This window comes from Crinia signifera, chromosome 19, assembly GCF_055691185.1.
Source record: "Crinia signifera chromosome 19, ASM5569118v1, whole genome shotgun sequence".
Taxonomy (NCBI): Eukaryota; Metazoa; Chordata; class Amphibia; order Anura; family Myobatrachidae; genus Crinia; species Crinia signifera.
Window position 1 is genome coordinate 4,473,707 of NC_139226.1, and position 18,800 is coordinate 4,492,506.

The following is an 18,800-nucleotide window of genomic DNA, read 5'->3' on the forward strand; positions in this document are numbered from 1 at the left end:
ATAATGATGCCGGAACTAGATGCACACTGACATGCTGCAGACACCGTACCACATAATACACAGACGGGAGGACATTACTATGTATGTGTGCTGGGGATAGGCACAGACTCCTCACATGACATAATGATACAGGAACTAGATGCACACTGACATGCTGCAGACACTGCACCCCATAATACACAGACGGGAGGACATTACTATGTATGTGTGCTGGGGACAGGCACAGACTCCTCACATGACATAATGATGCCGGAACTAGATGCACACTGACATGCTGCAGACACCTCACCCCATAATACACAGACGGGAGGACATTACTATGTATGTGTGCTGGGGATAGGCACAGACTCCTCACATGACATAATGATGCCGGAACTAGATGCACACTGACATGCTGCAGACACCGTACCACATAATACACAGACGGGAGGACATTACTATGTATGTGTGCTGGGGACAGGCACAGACTCCTCACATGACATAATGATGCCGGAACTAGATGCACACTGACATGCTGCAGACACCTCACCCCATAATACACAGACGGGAGGACATTACTATGTATGTGTGCTGGGGACAGGCACAGACTCCTCACATGACATAATGATGCCGGAACTAGATGCACACTGACATGCTGCAGACACCGCACCCCATACTACACAGACGGGAGGACATTACTATGTATGTGTGCTGAGGATAGGCACAGACTCCTCACATGACATAATGATGCTGGAACTAGATGCACACTGACATGCTGCAGACACTGCACCCCATAATACACAGACGGGAGGACATTACTATGTATGTGTGCTGTGGACAGGCACAGACTCCTCACATGACATAATGATGCCGGAACTAGATGCACACTGACATGCTGCAGACACTGCACCCCATAATACACAGACAGGAGGACATTACTATGTATGTGTGCTGGGGACAGGCACAGACTCCTCACATGACATAATGATGCCGGAACTAGATGCACACTGACATGCTGCAGACACTGTACCCCATAATACACAGACGGGAGGACATCACTATGTATGTGTGCTGGGGACAGGCACAGACTCCTCACATGACATAATGATGCCGGAACTAGATGCACACTGACATGCTGCAGACACTGCACCCCATAATACACAGACGGGAGGACATTACTATGTATGTGTGCTGGGGACAGGCACAGACTCCTCACATGACATAATGATGCCGGAACTAGATGCACACTGACATGCTGCAGACACTGCACCCCATAATACACAGACAGGAGGACATTACTATGTATGTGTGCTGGGGACAGGCACAGACTCCTCACATGACATAATGATGCCGGAACTAGATGCACACTGACATGCTGCAGACACTGTACCCCATAATACACAGACGGGAGGACATCACTATGTATGTGTGCTGGGGACAGGCACAGACTCCTCACATGACATAATGATGCCGGAACTAGATGCACACTGACATGCTGCAGACACTGCACCCCATAATACACAGACGGGAGGACATTACTATGTATGTGTGCTGGGGACAGGCACAGACTCCTCACATGACATAATGATGCCGGAACTAGATGCACACTGACATGCTGCAGACACTGCACCCCATAATACACAGACGGGAGGACATCACTATGTATGTGTGCTGGGGACAGGCACAGACTCCTCACATGACATAATGATGCCGGAACTAGATGCACACTGACATGCTGCAGACACTGTACCCCATAATACACAGACGGGAGGACATCACTATGTATGTGTGCTGGGGACAGGCACAGACTCCTCACATGACATAATGATGCCGGAACTAGATGCACACTGACATGCTGCAGACACCTCACCCCATAATACACAGACGGGAGGACATTACTATGTATGTGTGCTGGGGATAGGCACAGACTCCTCACATGACATAATGATGCCGGAACTAGATGCACACTGACATGCTGCAGACACCTCACCCCATAATACACAGACGGGAGGACATTACTATGTATGTGTGCTGGGGACAGGCACAGACTCCTCACATGACATAATGATGCCGGAACTAGATGCACACTGACATGCTGCAGACACTGCACCCCATAATACACAGACGGGAGGACATTACTATGTATGTGTGCTGTGGACAGGCACAGACTCCTCACATGACATAATGATGCCGGAACTAGATGCACACTGACATGCTGCAGACACCTCACCCCATAATACACAGACGGGAGGACATTACTATGTATGTGTGCTGGGGATAGGCACAGACTCCTCACATGACATAATGATGCCGGAACTAGATGCACACTGACATGCTGCAGACACTGCACCCCATAATACACAGACGGGAGGACATTACTATGTATGTGTGCTGGGGACAGGCACAGACTCCTCACATGACATAATGATGCCGGAACTAGATGCACACTGACATGCTGCAGACACTGTACCCCATAATACACAGACGGGAGGACATTACTATGTATGTGTGCTGGGGACAGGCACAGACTCCTCACATGACATAATGATGCTGGAACTAGATGCACACTGACATGCTGCAGACACCGTACCACATAATACACAGACGGGAGGACATTACTATGTATGTGTGCTGGGGATAGGCACAGACTCCTCACATGACATAATGATGCCGGAACTAGATGCACACTGACATGCTGCAGACACTGTACCCCATAATACACAGACGGGAGGACATTACTATGTATGTGTGCTGGGGATAGGCACAGACTCCTCACATGACATAATGATGCCGGAACTAGATGCACACTGACATGCTGCAGACACTGCACCCCATAATAAACAGACGGGAGGACATTCCTATGTATGTGTGCTGGGGACAGGCACAGACTCCTCACATGACATAATGATGCCGGAACTAGATGCACACTGACATGCTGCAGACACTGCACCCCATAATACACAGACGGGAGGACATTACTATGTATGTGTGCTAGGGACAGGCACAGACTCCTCACATGACATAATGATGCCGGAACTAGATGCACACTGACATGCTGCAGACACTGTACCCCATAATACACAGACGGGAGGACATTACTATGTATGTGTGCTGGGGACAGGCACAGACTCCTCACATGACATAATGATGCCGGAACTAGATGCACACTGACATGCTGCAGACACTGTACCCCATAATACACAGACGGGAGGACATTACTATGTATGTGTGCTGGGGATAGGCACAGACTCCTCACATGACATAATGATGCCGGAACTAGATGCACACTGACATGCTGCAGACACTGCACCCCATAATAAACAGACGGGAGGACATTACTATGTATGTGTGCTGGGGACAGGCACAGACTCCTCACATGACATAATGATGCCGGAACTAGATGCACACTGACATGCTGCAGACACTGCACCCCATAATACACAGACGGGAGGACATTACTATGTATGTGTGCTGGGGACAGGCACAGACTCCTCACATGACATAATGATGCCGGAACTAGATGCACACTGACATGCTGCAGACACTGCACCCCATACTACACAGACGGGAGGACATTACTATGTATGTGTGCTGGGGATAGGCACAGACTCCTCACATGACATAATGATGCCGGAACTAGATGCACACTGACATGCTGCAGACACTGCACCCCATAATACACAGACGGGAGGACATTACTATGTATGTGTGCTGGGGACAGGCACAGACTCCTCACATGATATAATGATGCTGGAACTAGATGCACACTGACATGCTGCAGACACCTCACCCCATACTACACAGACGGGAGGACATTACTATGTATGTGTGCTGGGGACAGGCACAGACTCCTCACATGACATAATGATGCCGGAACTAGATGCGCACTGACATGCTGCAGACACTGCACCCCATAATACACAGACGGGAGGACATTACTATGTATGTGTGCTGGGGACAGGCACAGACTCCTCACATGACATAATGATGCCGGAACTAGATGTACACTGACATGCTGCAGACACCTCACCCCATAATACACAGACGGGAGGACATTACTATGTATGTGTGCTGGGGACAGGCACAGACTCCTCACATGACATAATGATGCCGGAACTAGATGCACACTGACATGCTGCAGACACCGCACCCCATACTACACAGACGGGAGGACATTACTATGTATGTGTGCTGGGGACAGGCACAGACTCCTCACATGACATAATGATGCCGGAACTAGATGCACACTGACATGCTGCAGACACCTCACCCCATACTACACAGACGGGAGGACATTACTATGTATGTGTGCTGGGGACAGGCACAGACTCCTCACATGACATAATGATGCCGGAACTAGATGCACACTGACATGCTGCAGACACCTCACCCCATACTACACAGACGGGAGGACATTACTATGTATGTGTGCTGGGGACAGGCACAGACTCCTCACATGACATAATGATGCCGGAACTAGATGCACACTGACATGCTGCAGACACTGCACCCCATAATACACAGACGGGAGGACATTACTATGTATGTGTGCTGGGGATAGGCACAGACTCCTCACATGACATAGTGATGCCGGAACTAGATGCACACTGACATGCTGCAGACACTGCACCCCATAATACACAGACGGGAGGACATTACTATGTATGTGTGCTGGGGATAGGCACAGACTCCTCACATGACATAATGATGCCGGAACTAGATGCACACTGACATGCTGCAGACACCGCACCCCATAATACACAGACGGGAGGACATTACTATGTACGTGTGCTGGGGACAGGCACAGACTCCTCACATGACATAATGATACAGGAACTAGATGCACACTGACATGCTGCAGACACCTCACCCCATACTACACAGACGGGAGGACATTACTATGTATGTGTGCTGGGGACAGGCACAGACTCCTCACATGACATAATGATGCCGGAACTAGATGCGCACTGACATGCTGCAGACACTGCACCCCATAATACACAGACGGGAGGACATTACTATGTATGTGTGCTGGGGACAGGCACAGACTCCTCACATGACATAATGATGCCGGAACTAGATGTACACTGACATGCTGCAGACACCTCACCCCATAATACACAGACGGGAGGACATTACTATGTATGTGTGCTGGGGACAGGCACAGACTCCTCACATGACATAATGATGCCGGAACTAGATGCACACTGACATGCTGCAGACACCGCACCCCATACTACACAGACGGGAGGACATTACTATGTATGTGTGCTGGGGACAGGCACAGACTCCTCACATGACATAATGATGCCGGAACTAGATGCACACTGACATGCTGCAGACACCTCACCCCATACTACACAGACGGGAGGACATTACTATGTATGTGTGCTGGGGACAGGCACAGACTCCTCACATGACATAATGATGCCGGAACTAGATGCACACTGACATGCTGCAGACACCTCACCCCATACTACACAGACGGGAGGACATTACTATGTATGTGTGCTGGGGACAGGCACAGACTCCTCACATGACATAATGATGCCGGAACTAGATGCACACTGACATGCTGCAGACACCGCACCCCATACTACACAGACGGGAGGACATTACTATGTATGTGTGCTGAGGATAAGCACAGACTCCTCACATGACATAATGATGCTGGAACTAGATGCACACTGACATGCTGCAGACACTGCACCCCATAATACACAGACGGGAGGACATTACTATGTATGTGTGCTGGGGACAGGCACAGACTCCTCACATGACATAATGATGCCGGAACTAGATGCACACTGACATGCTGCAGACACCGCACCCCATACTACACAGACGGGAGGACATTACTATGTATGTGTGCTGAGGATAAGCACAGACTCCTCACATGACATAATGATGCCGGAACTAGATGCACACTGACATGCTGCAGACACTGCACCCCATAATACACAGACAGGAGGACATTACTATGTATGTGTGCTGGGGACAGGCACAGACTCCTCACATGACATAATGATGCCGGAACTAGATGCACACTGACATGCTGCAGACACTGTACCCCATAATACACAGACGGGAGGACATTACTATGTATGTGTGCTGGGGACAGGCACAGACTCCTCACATGACATAATGATGCCGGAACTAGATGCACACTGACATGCTGCAGACACTGTACCCCATAATACACAGACGGGAGGACATTACTATGTATGTGTGCTGGGGATAGGCACAGACTCCTCACATGACATAATGATGCCGGAACTAGATGCACACTGACATGCTGCAGACACTGCACCCCATAATAAACAGACGGGAGGACATTACTATGTATGTGTGCTGGGGACAGGCACAGACTCCTCACATGACATAATGATGCCGGAACTAGATGCACACTGACATGCTGCAGACACTGCACCCCATAATACACAGACGGGAGGACATTACTATGTATGTGTGCTGGGGACAGGCACAGACTCCTCACATGACATAATGATGCCGGAACTAGATGCACACTGACATGCTGCAGACACTGCACCCCATACTACACAGACGGGAGGACATTACTATGTATGTGTGCTGGGGATAGGCACAGACTCCTCACATGACATAATGATGCCGGAACTAGATGCACACTGACATGCTGCAGACACTGCACCCCATAATACACAGACGGGAGGACATTACTATGTATGTGTGCTGGGGACAGGCACAGACTCCTCACATGATATAATGATGCTGGAACTAGATGCACACTGACATGCTGCAGACACCTCACCCCATACTACACAGACGGGAGGACATTACTATGTATGTGTGCTGGGGACAGGCACAGACTCCTCACATGACATAATGATGCCGGAACTAGATGCGCACTGACATGCTGCAGACACTGCACCCCATAATACACAGACGGGAGGACATTACTATGTATGTGTGCTGGGGACAGGCACAGACTCCTCACATGACATAATGATGCCGGAACTAGATGTACACTGACATGCTGCAGACACCTCACCCCATAATACACAGACGGGAGGACATTACTATGTATGTGTGCTGGGGACAGGCACAGACTCCTCACATGACATAATGATGCCGGAACTAGATGCACACTGACATGCTGCAGACACCGCACCCCATACTACACAGACGGGAGGACATTACTATGTATGTGTGCTGGGGACAGGCACAGACTCCTCACATGACATAATGATGCCGGAACTAGATGCACACTGACATGCTGCAGACACCTCACCCCATACTACACAGACGGGAGGACATTACTATGTATGTGTGCTGGGGACAGGCACAGACTCCTCACATGACATAATGATGCCGGAACTAGATGCACACTGACATGCTGCAGACACCTCACCCCATACTACACAGACGGGAGGACATTACTATGTATGTGTGCTGGGGACAGGCACAGACTCCTCACATGACATAATGATGCCGGAACTAGATGCACACTGACATGCTGCAGACACTGCACCCCATAATACACAGACGGGAGGACATTACTATGTATGTGTGCTGGGGATAGGCACAGACTCCTCACATGACATAGTGATGCCGGAACTAGATGCACACTGACATGCTGCAGACACTGCACCCCATAATACACAGACGGGAGGACATTACTATGTATGTGTGCTGGGGATAGGCACAGACTCCTCACATGACATAATGATGCCGGAACTAGATGCACACTGACATGCTGCAGACACCGCACCCCATAATACACAGACGGGAGGACATTACTATGTACGTGTGCTGGGGACAGGCACAGACTCCTCACATGACATAATGATACAGGAACTAGATGCACACTGACATGCTGCAGACACCTCACCCCATACTACACAGACGGGAGGACATTACTATGTATGTGTGCTGGGGACAGGCACAGACTCCTCACATGACATAATGATGCCGGAACTAGATGCGCACTGACATGCTGCAGACACTGCACCCCATAATACACAGACGGGAGGACATTACTATGTATGTGTGCTGGGGACAGGCACAGACTCCTCACATGACATAATGATGCCGGAACTAGATGTACACTGACATGCTGCAGACACCTCACCCCATAATACACAGACGGGAGGACATTACTATGTATGTGTGCTGGGGACAGGCACAGACTCCTCACATGACATAATGATGCCGGAACTAGATGCACACTGACATGCTGCAGACACCGCACCCCATACTACACAGACGGGAGGACATTACTATGTATGTGTGCTGGGGACAGGCACAGACTCCTCACATGACATAATGATGCCGGAACTAGATGCACACTGACATGCTGCAGACACCTCACCCCATACTACACAGACGGGAGGACATTACTATGTATGTGTGCTGGGGACAGGCACAGACTCCTCACATGACATAATGATGCCGGAACTAGATGCACACTGACATGCTGCAGACACCTCACCCCATACTACACAGACGGGAGGACATTACTATGTATGTGTGCTGGGGACAGGCACAGACTCCTCACATGACATAATGATGCCGGAACTAGATGCACACTGACATGCTGCAGACACCGCACCCCATACTACACAGACGGGAGGACATTACTATGTATGTGTGCTGAGGATAAGCACAGACTCCTCACATGACATAATGATGCTGGAACTAGATGCACACTGACATGCTGCAGACACTGCACCCCATAATACACAGACGGGAGGACATTACTATGTATGTGTGCTGGGGACAGGCACAGACTCCTCACATGACATAATGATGCCGGAACTAGATGCACACTGACATGCTGCAGACACCGCACCCCATAATACACAGACGGGAGGACATTACTATGTATGTGTGCTGGGGTTATGGTTGTTGTATCCCTTCCCCTGTGTACACTGGACCGTCAGCTATATAATACGATGCATCACATATATTCTCACAGCTTATAGATATAAATCACTCACAGCATTCGGTCCTCCACAGCCCCCTAGGATGAGAATGGTCTCATTGTCGATGACGATCTGTAGGCAGGGAGACAGGAGAATAAGGGTCAGGCTTCAGTTATTACAGCGCTGTATAAAACACATAACGATCATTTGGGGAGCGTCATACACTCAGCGCTGCACCACAGAGGCACTGTGGCAAAGAGTCACCGCATTGTGCTTTACACACTTCTAGCTGCTGTTTTTAGAACCGTCCCTCTATAGATCTAGTTAAGTCACAGTTGTGAAGGATTGCTCGGACTTGTAGTAAAGCAGCAGCTGGACAGGTTGGGGCAATCTCTGGAGTGTACCTGGGACTGTCCTCCTCTGGGGTGGGGGCTGGGTCCAGAGATATTTGGCTTGGACCACGACCACTGCTCCATGTCGAGCACCCAGACGTCATTGCTCCTGCAAGAAGATTGGAGGAACTTATTACACAATAGGTGGCAGAGCAGCATCTCTGTACCCTTCTGGGGTTACTGCTGGTCTCCCTCCATCCACATCCCAGCATCCTCTCTGCCCCATCTCTGTACTGTTCCGGGGTTACTGCCGGACTCCCCCATCCACTCCCACACATCCCAGCATCCTCTCTGCCCCATCTCCTAAACAGAGCAGCATCTCTGTACCGTTCTGTGGTTACTGCCGGTCTCCTACCCCCCCCCATCCACTCCCACACATCCCAGCATCCTCTCTGCCCCATCCCCTACCCCATCATCCTCTCTGCCCCATCCCCTACCCCATCATCCTCTCTGCTTCGCCGCCCCATCCCCAATACATATCATCTCACACCAGGTAACTCACATTTGCCGAGAACCCAGCGAGCCCCCGAAGACGATCATCTTGTCTCCAATGACACACGAGGAGTGTCCTGCCATGGGCGGGGGGCCATGTGTGGTCACTATACAGTTCCACCTGGAAATAATATCACAGAGGACGTTACATTTGTACATGTGAGAGACATACACATGACATTCTAAACATGTCAGACAGAACCCGTCTGACCTATGACTGCGTGTACATTTGCTACTGCGCGTGTGCCGCGATGGTCCTGCAATGTGGGGATACATACGTGACAAAGTGTCTTCTGTGATCGGCCCCATCTCCACAGAGGACACGGAAGGCTCACTTGCAGTGGATTACACACGTGTCTGCGTAGCGTGCTTGGTGTGGTCACTTGCAGTGGATTACACACGTGTCTGCGTAGCGTGCTTGGTGTGGTCACTTGCAGTGGATTACACACGTGTCTGCGTAGCGTGCTTGGTGTGGTCACTTGCAGTGGATTACACACGTGTCTGCGTAGCGTGCTTGGTGTGGTCACTTCAACAAGACACAGACATGGATTCTTACCAGTTCTTAGAGGGTGAGTACGTGTGGATCTCATCAAAAAAGCGCTCGGGTTGATGGAGCGGGTATGGGCTGGGGCGAGTCCAACCTCCGAACAGCACAAGCAGTTCTCTGTACACCACCAGTGTGGCCCCAGCCTTGGGGGAAGGATAGGAACCTGCAGAGAACACAGGGCAGGACCACATCTATTACACCCACAATGAATGCTATACACATACACCTCATGCAATGCAGTACACACCGCATCTGGGTATATACAACTCTGTGCCTACAGGGGGCGCTGAGAATCTATCTCCTGTGCTTAATCCAACCTTAACTAAAATCTGTAATCTCTCTCTTGCTACTGGTACTTTTCCTTCTCTGCCCAAACATGCAGTGATTACTCCCATTCTGAAAAAACACAATTCTGACCCTAACTCTCTCTCTAACTATCGTCCTATCTCTCAGCTCCCATGCCTCTCCAAGCTACTCGAGAGACTTGTCTACTCTCGCCTCACACACTTCCTTAACTCTCACACCCTTTTAGACCCGAGTCAGGCTTTTGCCTGACAGACAGACAGAATATCAATGACCGCTCACTGACTTTCAGGGAACCAGCACGGTTGCGAAGGTCAGCAGCAGCCTTATTGATCTTTACCACTGTGAGTGTCATTTGCTTATATTTATATTCAAGCACCTATACCCTACATCTTGTTTTGAGCGGTTACCGTCGCAACCTAATACCCAGCACCAGTTAATATCTCCTTGCTTTAAATTTACGGCAACATTAATATACAAATACAATTGCCACTAGTATATTGCCAATGTCTGGACTGTACCAGAGCAGGACGACTCCTCTTTGGTCCTAATACTGTCAAATATTTCGCAAGCTTTCTATACCATCCAGATGGGAACAGGAATATAATTAAAAGCCGACACAAAGCACAGCTGATTGTACTGCTCTAACCTTTGTTCCCCCCATCTGGTAAATTCAGGTGTCTAATAAATACATAAGGATAAGTACAAAAATTATTCCATAATTACCTATACTATACCTATGAAATATATGTTTGGTGTTGTATGTCTGTACGTCTGTAAATCTCTATTTTAAAGAATTATTAAAAGCTAAATTTTATGATGATTTTTTGTTAAACATCTTTTTGACAATTTAAAGGAGTGCCCCCAAACAAAAGAGAGTACTTTTTTCTCCTCTACTTTGGTACTGTATAGCTACTCTCAGGGGAGCACCGCCACACCATTACCTACCATATTATAGGAGGATAATTTAACCCAATTGTGGTAATTCCATATTCTTATAATTTATGCGCATATATATCTGTAAAACATCTCTGTGTCACCTGTGCTCGGGTTACATCCCCTCCCAATTCCCCTCCCGCCCCCCTTTTCCTTCAAAGATGAGTTGAATAGGGTGACACGGAGGGCTGACAGCGAATGCTCCAGCCCTCCGGAACCCTGCGAATCCTAAACAGGATTCGCTGCACATTTCGTAAATGTGCATTGAATACTGCACTCAGTCTTAGGTCCTCTGATTTTCTCAATCTATACCTCCTCGCTTGGCAAACTAATCAGCTCTTTCGGATTTCAGTATCACTTGTATGCGGACGATACTCAAATCTATCTATCACTCCCAGAGCTGTCACCAGTGGTTTTGGGCCGAGTCTCTGAATGTCTCTCTGCCATCTCATCTTGGATGTCTTCTCGCCAACTCAAAATTTCTAAAACGGAATTACTTATATTCCCGCCAACTAAAACAGTTACCATCCTGACATCTCCATCGCTGTTGACAACTCAACAATCTACCCTACCCCACAAGCTCGTTGCTTAGGGGTCATCCTCGACTCTGAACTGTCCTTTGTTACCCACATTCAATCTGTCTCCAAATCATGTTACATCCATCTATAAAACATATCCAAAATACAACGTATCTCACACAAGACACTACCACGGCCCCCATTTATCATTGATCGCATTGTAAATGCGATCTGGGTGGAATATATTACCGCCCAGGGGCGATCATTTCGCCCGAATGTATTACCTGCTGCGCGCAGGGACAGGGCTCCGAAGCCGGGGGGTCTGCGCATGCGCGGTTATGCGCTGACCCCCCCCCGCGACCCCGCTGACCGTGCGATATGTAGCCGTAGGCTACAACGACTATCGCCACATTAGAATGGCAATAGCCCAGGGCTGCGATGCCAGGCTGCCCGATGTTGATACATCGGGCAGCTTCGCATCCCCCATAGAAACCTATGGGGGATGCGGCCTGCGGCGCTGCTGGGGCGGTCCCCTGGTGATACATTAGGGGGATACTTAATATTTGCGGTAAACCCCCCAAAACAGGTGTTTTCGGGGATTTAGCCGCAAATATTAGTTGATAAATGAGGCCCCAAATCTCTTATTCATGCACTCATTATATCCCGCATTGATTATTGCAATTGTCTCCTAACTGGTCTTCCCAAGAACAGACTCTCACCACTACAATCCATTTTAAATGCTGCTGCTAGGCTGATCTTCCTTGGAAGACACTCATCATCTGCTGATCCACTCTGCCAGTCCCTCCATTGGTTGCCTGTATCTTACCGTATTCAATATAAAATAATTCTACTCGCATATAAAGCTATTAACCATACTGCACCAGCTTATATCTCCTTACTTATCACAAAATATCTCCTATCTCTACCACTCCGCTCTGCACAAGATCTGCGTCTCTCTTCTGCACGGATCACCAGCTCCCATTCACTATTACAGGACTATCATCTGGCTGCTCCCATCCTATGGGATGCCATTCCACGCACAAGACGACTCTCCACCAGCCAACAAACTTTCTAGCGTTCCCTGAAAACTCACCTCTTCAGGCAAGCCTATCATATTTAAGTTCCATACACAGAAGCCTCTGAGGCACTTATGTATTATATAGCTTCCCTTCTGGACCTACAAGCTATGCTATTACTGGTGCCTGTCCTTGTGTTTCCCTCCTATGTCCCTATAGATTGTAAGCTTGCAGCTGGGCCCTCTAACCTCCAAGTCTGTCTGCTGTTGCCCAGGTTGTTTTATCTCTGTCTACTATTGTAAAGCGCAACGGAATCTGCTGCGCTATATAAGACACTGTAACGGAATCTGCTGCGCTATATAAGATGCTGTAACAGAATCTGCTGCGCTATATAAGACACTGTAACGGAATCTGCTGCGCTATATAAGACACTAACGGAATCTGCTGCGCTATATAAGACACTGTAACGGAATCTGCTGCGCTATATAAGACACTGTAACGGCATCTGCTGCGCTATATAAGACGCTGTAACGGAATCTGCTGCGCTATATAAGACACTGTAACCGAATCTGCTGCGCTATATAAGACGCTGTAACGGAATCTGCTGCACTATATAAGACACTGTAACGGAATCTGCTGCACTATATAAGACACTGTAACGGAATCTGCTGCACTATATAAGACACTGTAACTGAATCTGCTGCGCTATATAAGACGCTGTAACGGAATCTGCTGCACTATATAAGACACTGTAACTGAATCTGCTGCGCTATATAAGACGCTGTAACGGAATCTGCTGCACTATATAAGACGCTGTAACGGAATCTGCTGCGCTATATAAGACGCCGTAACGGAATCTGCTGCGCTATATAAGACGCCGTAACGGAATCTGCTGCGCTATATAAGACACCGTAACGGAATCTGCTGCGCTATATAAGACTGTAACGGAATCTGCTACGCTATATAAGACGCTGTAACGGAATCTGCTGCGCTATATAAGACACCGTAACGGAATCTGCTGCGCTATATAAGACGCCGTAACGGAATCTGCTGCGCTATATAAGACACCGTAACGGAATCTGCTGCGCTATATAAGACACCGTAACGGAATCTGCTGCGCTATATAAGACACTGTAACGGAATCTGCTGCGCTATATAAGACACTGTAACGGAATCTGCTGCGCTATATAAGACACTGTAACGGAATCTGCTGCGCTATATAAGACACTGTAACGGAATCTGCTGCGCTATATAAGACACTGTAACGGAATCTGCTGCGCTATATGAGACGCTGTAACGGAATCTGCTGCGCTATATAAGAAGCTGTAACTGAATCTGCTGCGCTATATAAGACACTGTAACGGAATCTGCTGCGCTATATGCGACACTAACGGAATCTTCTGCGCTATATAAGACGCTGTAACAGAATCTGCTGCGCTATATAAGACACTGTAACGGAATCTGCTGCGCTATATAAGACACTGTAAATAAATAATACAGATGTGACGTGGAGTATTGCCGGCTTCATACATGACGATGATAAATTAGAGTTTTCCCTCTGTCCGCAGACATTCCTCCGATAACGTCAGGGACTCCCGGGAATTCAGACAGGAAATGATGGCAATTACCAGTGGGAAATATTCCGGGCAGGGACTCCCAGGGACAGCAATGTCTGCCGGACACCTGACATGACACAGCCAGGACTTGGCACCTTGTACAATTCATCCCAGGGGAAGGAATACAAGATCATTTCCAGAGTCGTGTGTTCCCAGGTCACAGCTCCATGTGATACATCCTATATGGCTTATCCACAGTAGCAGGATCCCTGAGGGCAGGACACAGAGGGGGAAGATGGGAACACGGCACCAGCAGGTTACACACAGCTGTAGGAGACAGCCAGGGCCATTACTCATTTCCCAGATATTCCACAAATGCAGCCTGTGGGAAATGCTGGTGGCTGCGAGTGGGCACTGTCATTGGCGGCTCTGTGCAGCTCTCTCAGAATGCCAGGGTTACAGTGCCAGATAGAAATCCAAGAGACTGGAACTATAACATTTCTGTCACCCCCTGGGCCATCTGTCCATTCAGTCTATTGGGGTGAGCCGGCGTATCCTGCAGCCGACGTGTAAGGGTTTGGTTACACCCTCCACCTGAGAACAAGTCAGAACACACACCCGTCGGGCAGCTTTCCAGACAGAATGAGCTCACGGCTGCGATCCTCACCGCAGCCGGGCCGTGTCCTGGAGAGAGAGAGAGAGAGAGGGCAGGGTGGGATGGTGGTGTGGCCCCTCCCGTGGGATACCTCTCCACTCTGCATTCTCAGAGCAAGAGCTGGGAAATACTGTAGTGATCCCTGTATCATATCACAGGGGCAGGTGGAGTGATGTAAGGAGGGGTGCGGGCCTCTGGTGCACCCCAAATGTGTTCTGTTCATTGTGGAGGAAGGATCAGTGCTGCGAGTGGCCATTATACAGGAGCTCGTGGCTAACTGGATCAGTCCACCAGTGGGGGGCGCTGCTGCAGTGGCTAAAATCTCATATTACCTCTACTGACCTTTTCTTATGTTGACCATTTGTTGTGTTGATCTTGTGTAAACGGCCGATTCTATGACCCATAACCCACCAGCCTGTCCCCCAATCCTAACTATATAGGGCAGAGAGCGTTCTAAGACTTCATCACACATGTACAATAACAGACGGAAAACAATCCAAATGCAACACAACCGCACAGGAAACACTCGCTTAGTGTCCACTCACCGGAGGCCAAAGGTCGGATCCACTCCTTGCTGTTGAGGTCCAGTCGCCACAGGTCATTGAACGCAGCATTGCAGCTGCTCTGCGTACACCCGCCAAACACGTACATGGACTGGTTAGAGTCGTAGTAGCACGCACCTGAGGGGAGATAGGACAGAAAACCGACAACTGAGTCATCCCGAGATGGTAACAATGCCAGCATGGCACACAGGGTAATGCCAGCATGGCACACAGGGTAATGCCAGCATGGCACACAGGGTAATGCCAGCATGGCACACAGGGTAATGCCAGCATGGCACACAGGGTAATGCCAGCATGGCACACAGGGTAATGCCAGCATGGCACACAGGGTAGGATTCAGCTTCGGTAGCGAAACAAAAAAGCATGCAAATGGGCAAAAGCATGCTGCGCTGCAGGTGGGGCAGATGTAACATGTGAAGTGAGTTAGATTTGGGTGGGGTGTGTTCAAACTGGAATCTACATTGCACTATTAAAACAGGGCGAGTCAGGTCTCTAGCACTGCAGGGTATCACCCCCTCATCAATTAGTGGGAAATGATTATCCAAATACACTGACTCCGGCCTGGATATACAGCTATATATCTATCACATCTATGGGGAGCAGGAACACTTACTATGGGAGAAGCGCTGAGTAATTGGGGTCCCGGGATAGGGGTAGGTTCGGCTCTCCCACTGGATGTTGCCATCATGAACTGCTTTAATGAATCCATGGTAACACTGATGAGCGACCCCTGGTGGCAGAAGGGGAAAAGACATTGCTGGGACAGTAATGAAATCACCATACTTGTCAAAGTGATCATTCATTGTAAAGTGCATCCATCACCTACAAACAGGCAGGGCTGACACATAGTGGTCTGAGCCACCGCCAGCCAGTACGGACAGCGATGATCACCAGAGGGCGCTCTCTCAGAACTGCTCTTCAATCTTATACTTACATATTCAGTACATCTCCGACAGGCAAGATTCTGCCCAATAACCCACCCCCTTTCCCCAAAAAAGAAAACAGGGTAAAGAGTTAGAAACGACACCCTGGAGTGATCGTGGGGCACCTGATTTTTAAGACCACCATCCAACTGTACTGTAGATCCTCCTAATGAGCTAGCGACTGGCCTTACGTGGGAACAGTTATATGCCACTGTGTAACATAGTAGCTGCCCTCCTACATGCAACGCCATTCCAGTCCCACACGTTCTAACACCGGCACAGTCCTTGGAACACTCTGCCCGTCATACAGTTTATACGCGATCATCTGTGCTTCCTCCTTTATCCGCCATTAGTCCGTCACTGCTATTGTTATAGTGAAGGACACTCTCAATACAAATCTATATAAATCCTCTGTGTGACTTCTATCTGTACAGTCCCAGGGGCCAGGGAACGGCTGCATTGCTGCCTGACTACGGGGAACACTGCTATGTGCCACGTAATGATTACATACCATATATGGTAAAGAGGCGGCGTGTGTGCCAAACGCTGCTCATAACAGACTGAGCGATTATAGAGGCACGCCAGGATATGCTGCACAGTCTACGGCATAGGCTGCTTCTAGAGCACAGATATCACCAATCCACCACTTACTGACCACAATCCAGCACATGACTATTAGGTTACATGTGTGGGATAGTTCTAGTATCTGTGGGATGTTTCCGTGGTGCAACGAGACAGTCTGTAACCATTTGGCTGGTTTGTGTTACATTTATATACAAGTCCAGCCAATCACAGCTAACAGAACCGTGAGGTATAGGCCGAAGGACCTGTAATGGAATAGCTCTGGCACCTCCCCGGCGGGAGCAGTCCCAGTGACATCACCTGAGCAGGGAAAGTGACACGTACCCTTGATGAGCCGGTACCACTGCTTACATACTACCGCTGCACTCTTGTGTTCCTGATACGGCGACAGGAAGGACAGGATGTATTCCAGGACCTCCTCCGGCAGCTCGGACATCGATCGCTTATGTTTGGTCAGTTCGGGCGCTGTCTGAGCGTGCGGCTCATCCTCCTGCTCCATGGTTCCACCTATTGCATCCTCTCCGTCTACAGCCATAAACGCGTCATCTTCACTCTCAGAGGAGTTGGCCATGGCATTCCACACACGTGCTGGGGGGGAGCAACATACATGTTATGTACAGCTCTGCACAGACAATACATGGACATTCACATCAATCCTTGCACCAGTGGAGCTTACACTCTAGAGACCACCTTCAAAGGTCAGCACAATAGGAAGACTACACATGGATGCAGTCTGAAAGGGGGCTACCCGCCAATATACCAGGTCCAGCTTGCTGTGTAAAAGGGACCTGTGACACAGGTTCGAATCGTGTTCAAGAACATGACCCAGAATTTTGCTGGAAAGCAGAGTGTCTTCTCCAGGTACCAGCGTCACAAGGTGTCCATCACTCCTGACTCACCTGCTCTGATCCTAAAATGCTGACTGCTTGGGAATTACAACCTTAGTGGTACTCGATCCCCGCCTCCTCCCACAATCTGGATTATTATAGGTTACTGCCCTGTCACTCACACAACTATGAATTGTGCCCTAGAGTCCTGGCACACACACATTCCCTATCTGCCTGGGCACGCCATCCTTCCTCCATGGGAAAGTGTGAAACGGCCGTATGGGAACAGGAGACGGAGGCACGGAACATGACATGGTACGGGCTGGTCACAATTCTCTGCAGGCTGCGCAATGCAGTTATATTGTATGTCATAGTGGATAAATCAATTAAAGCATAAGCTCTTGTGAACAGGACCTTGGCCTCACCTGCCTCAGATATCTGCCTCCCCACTGTACATACCATGTTCATGCTGAAGAATACATGTATTTCTATACATCACTGGTGACCCTATAGAGGCTGTGCTGGGATGATATTCCTGCTAGATAACCCTTCTACACATCCACTGCGTGGCATCCCTGTGGCATGCTGAACTGAATGCTGGGCACACA

The 18,800-nt window shown here is 49.1% G+C and overlaps 1 protein-coding gene across 2 annotated transcripts in view; it reads right to left on the reverse strand.

Annotated features, from left to right (window-relative positions):
• Positions 1-18,800, reverse strand: part of FBXO42 (F-box protein 42) — a 46,864-nt gene that overhangs the window by 10,740 nt on the left and 17,324 nt on the right. For both annotated transcript variants that reach the window (XM_083161842.1, XM_083161843.1), the window contains exons 2-8: positions 17,690-17,953; positions 16,474-16,590; positions 15,843-15,977; positions 10,323-10,476; positions 9,777-9,887; positions 9,287-9,383; positions 8,958-9,014 (exon numbers count right to left, since the gene is read on the reverse strand). In XM_083161842.1, the coding sequence (XP_083017968.1) occupies positions 8,958-9,014; positions 9,287-9,383; positions 9,777-9,887; positions 10,323-10,476; positions 15,843-15,977; positions 16,474-16,590; positions 17,690-17,936 (918 nt within the window). In that variant the 5' untranslated portion in view covers positions 17,937-17,953. The remainder of the gene's footprint in view (positions 1-8,957; positions 9,015-9,286; positions 9,384-9,776; positions 9,888-10,322; positions 10,477-15,842; positions 15,978-16,473; positions 16,591-17,689; positions 17,954-18,800) is intronic.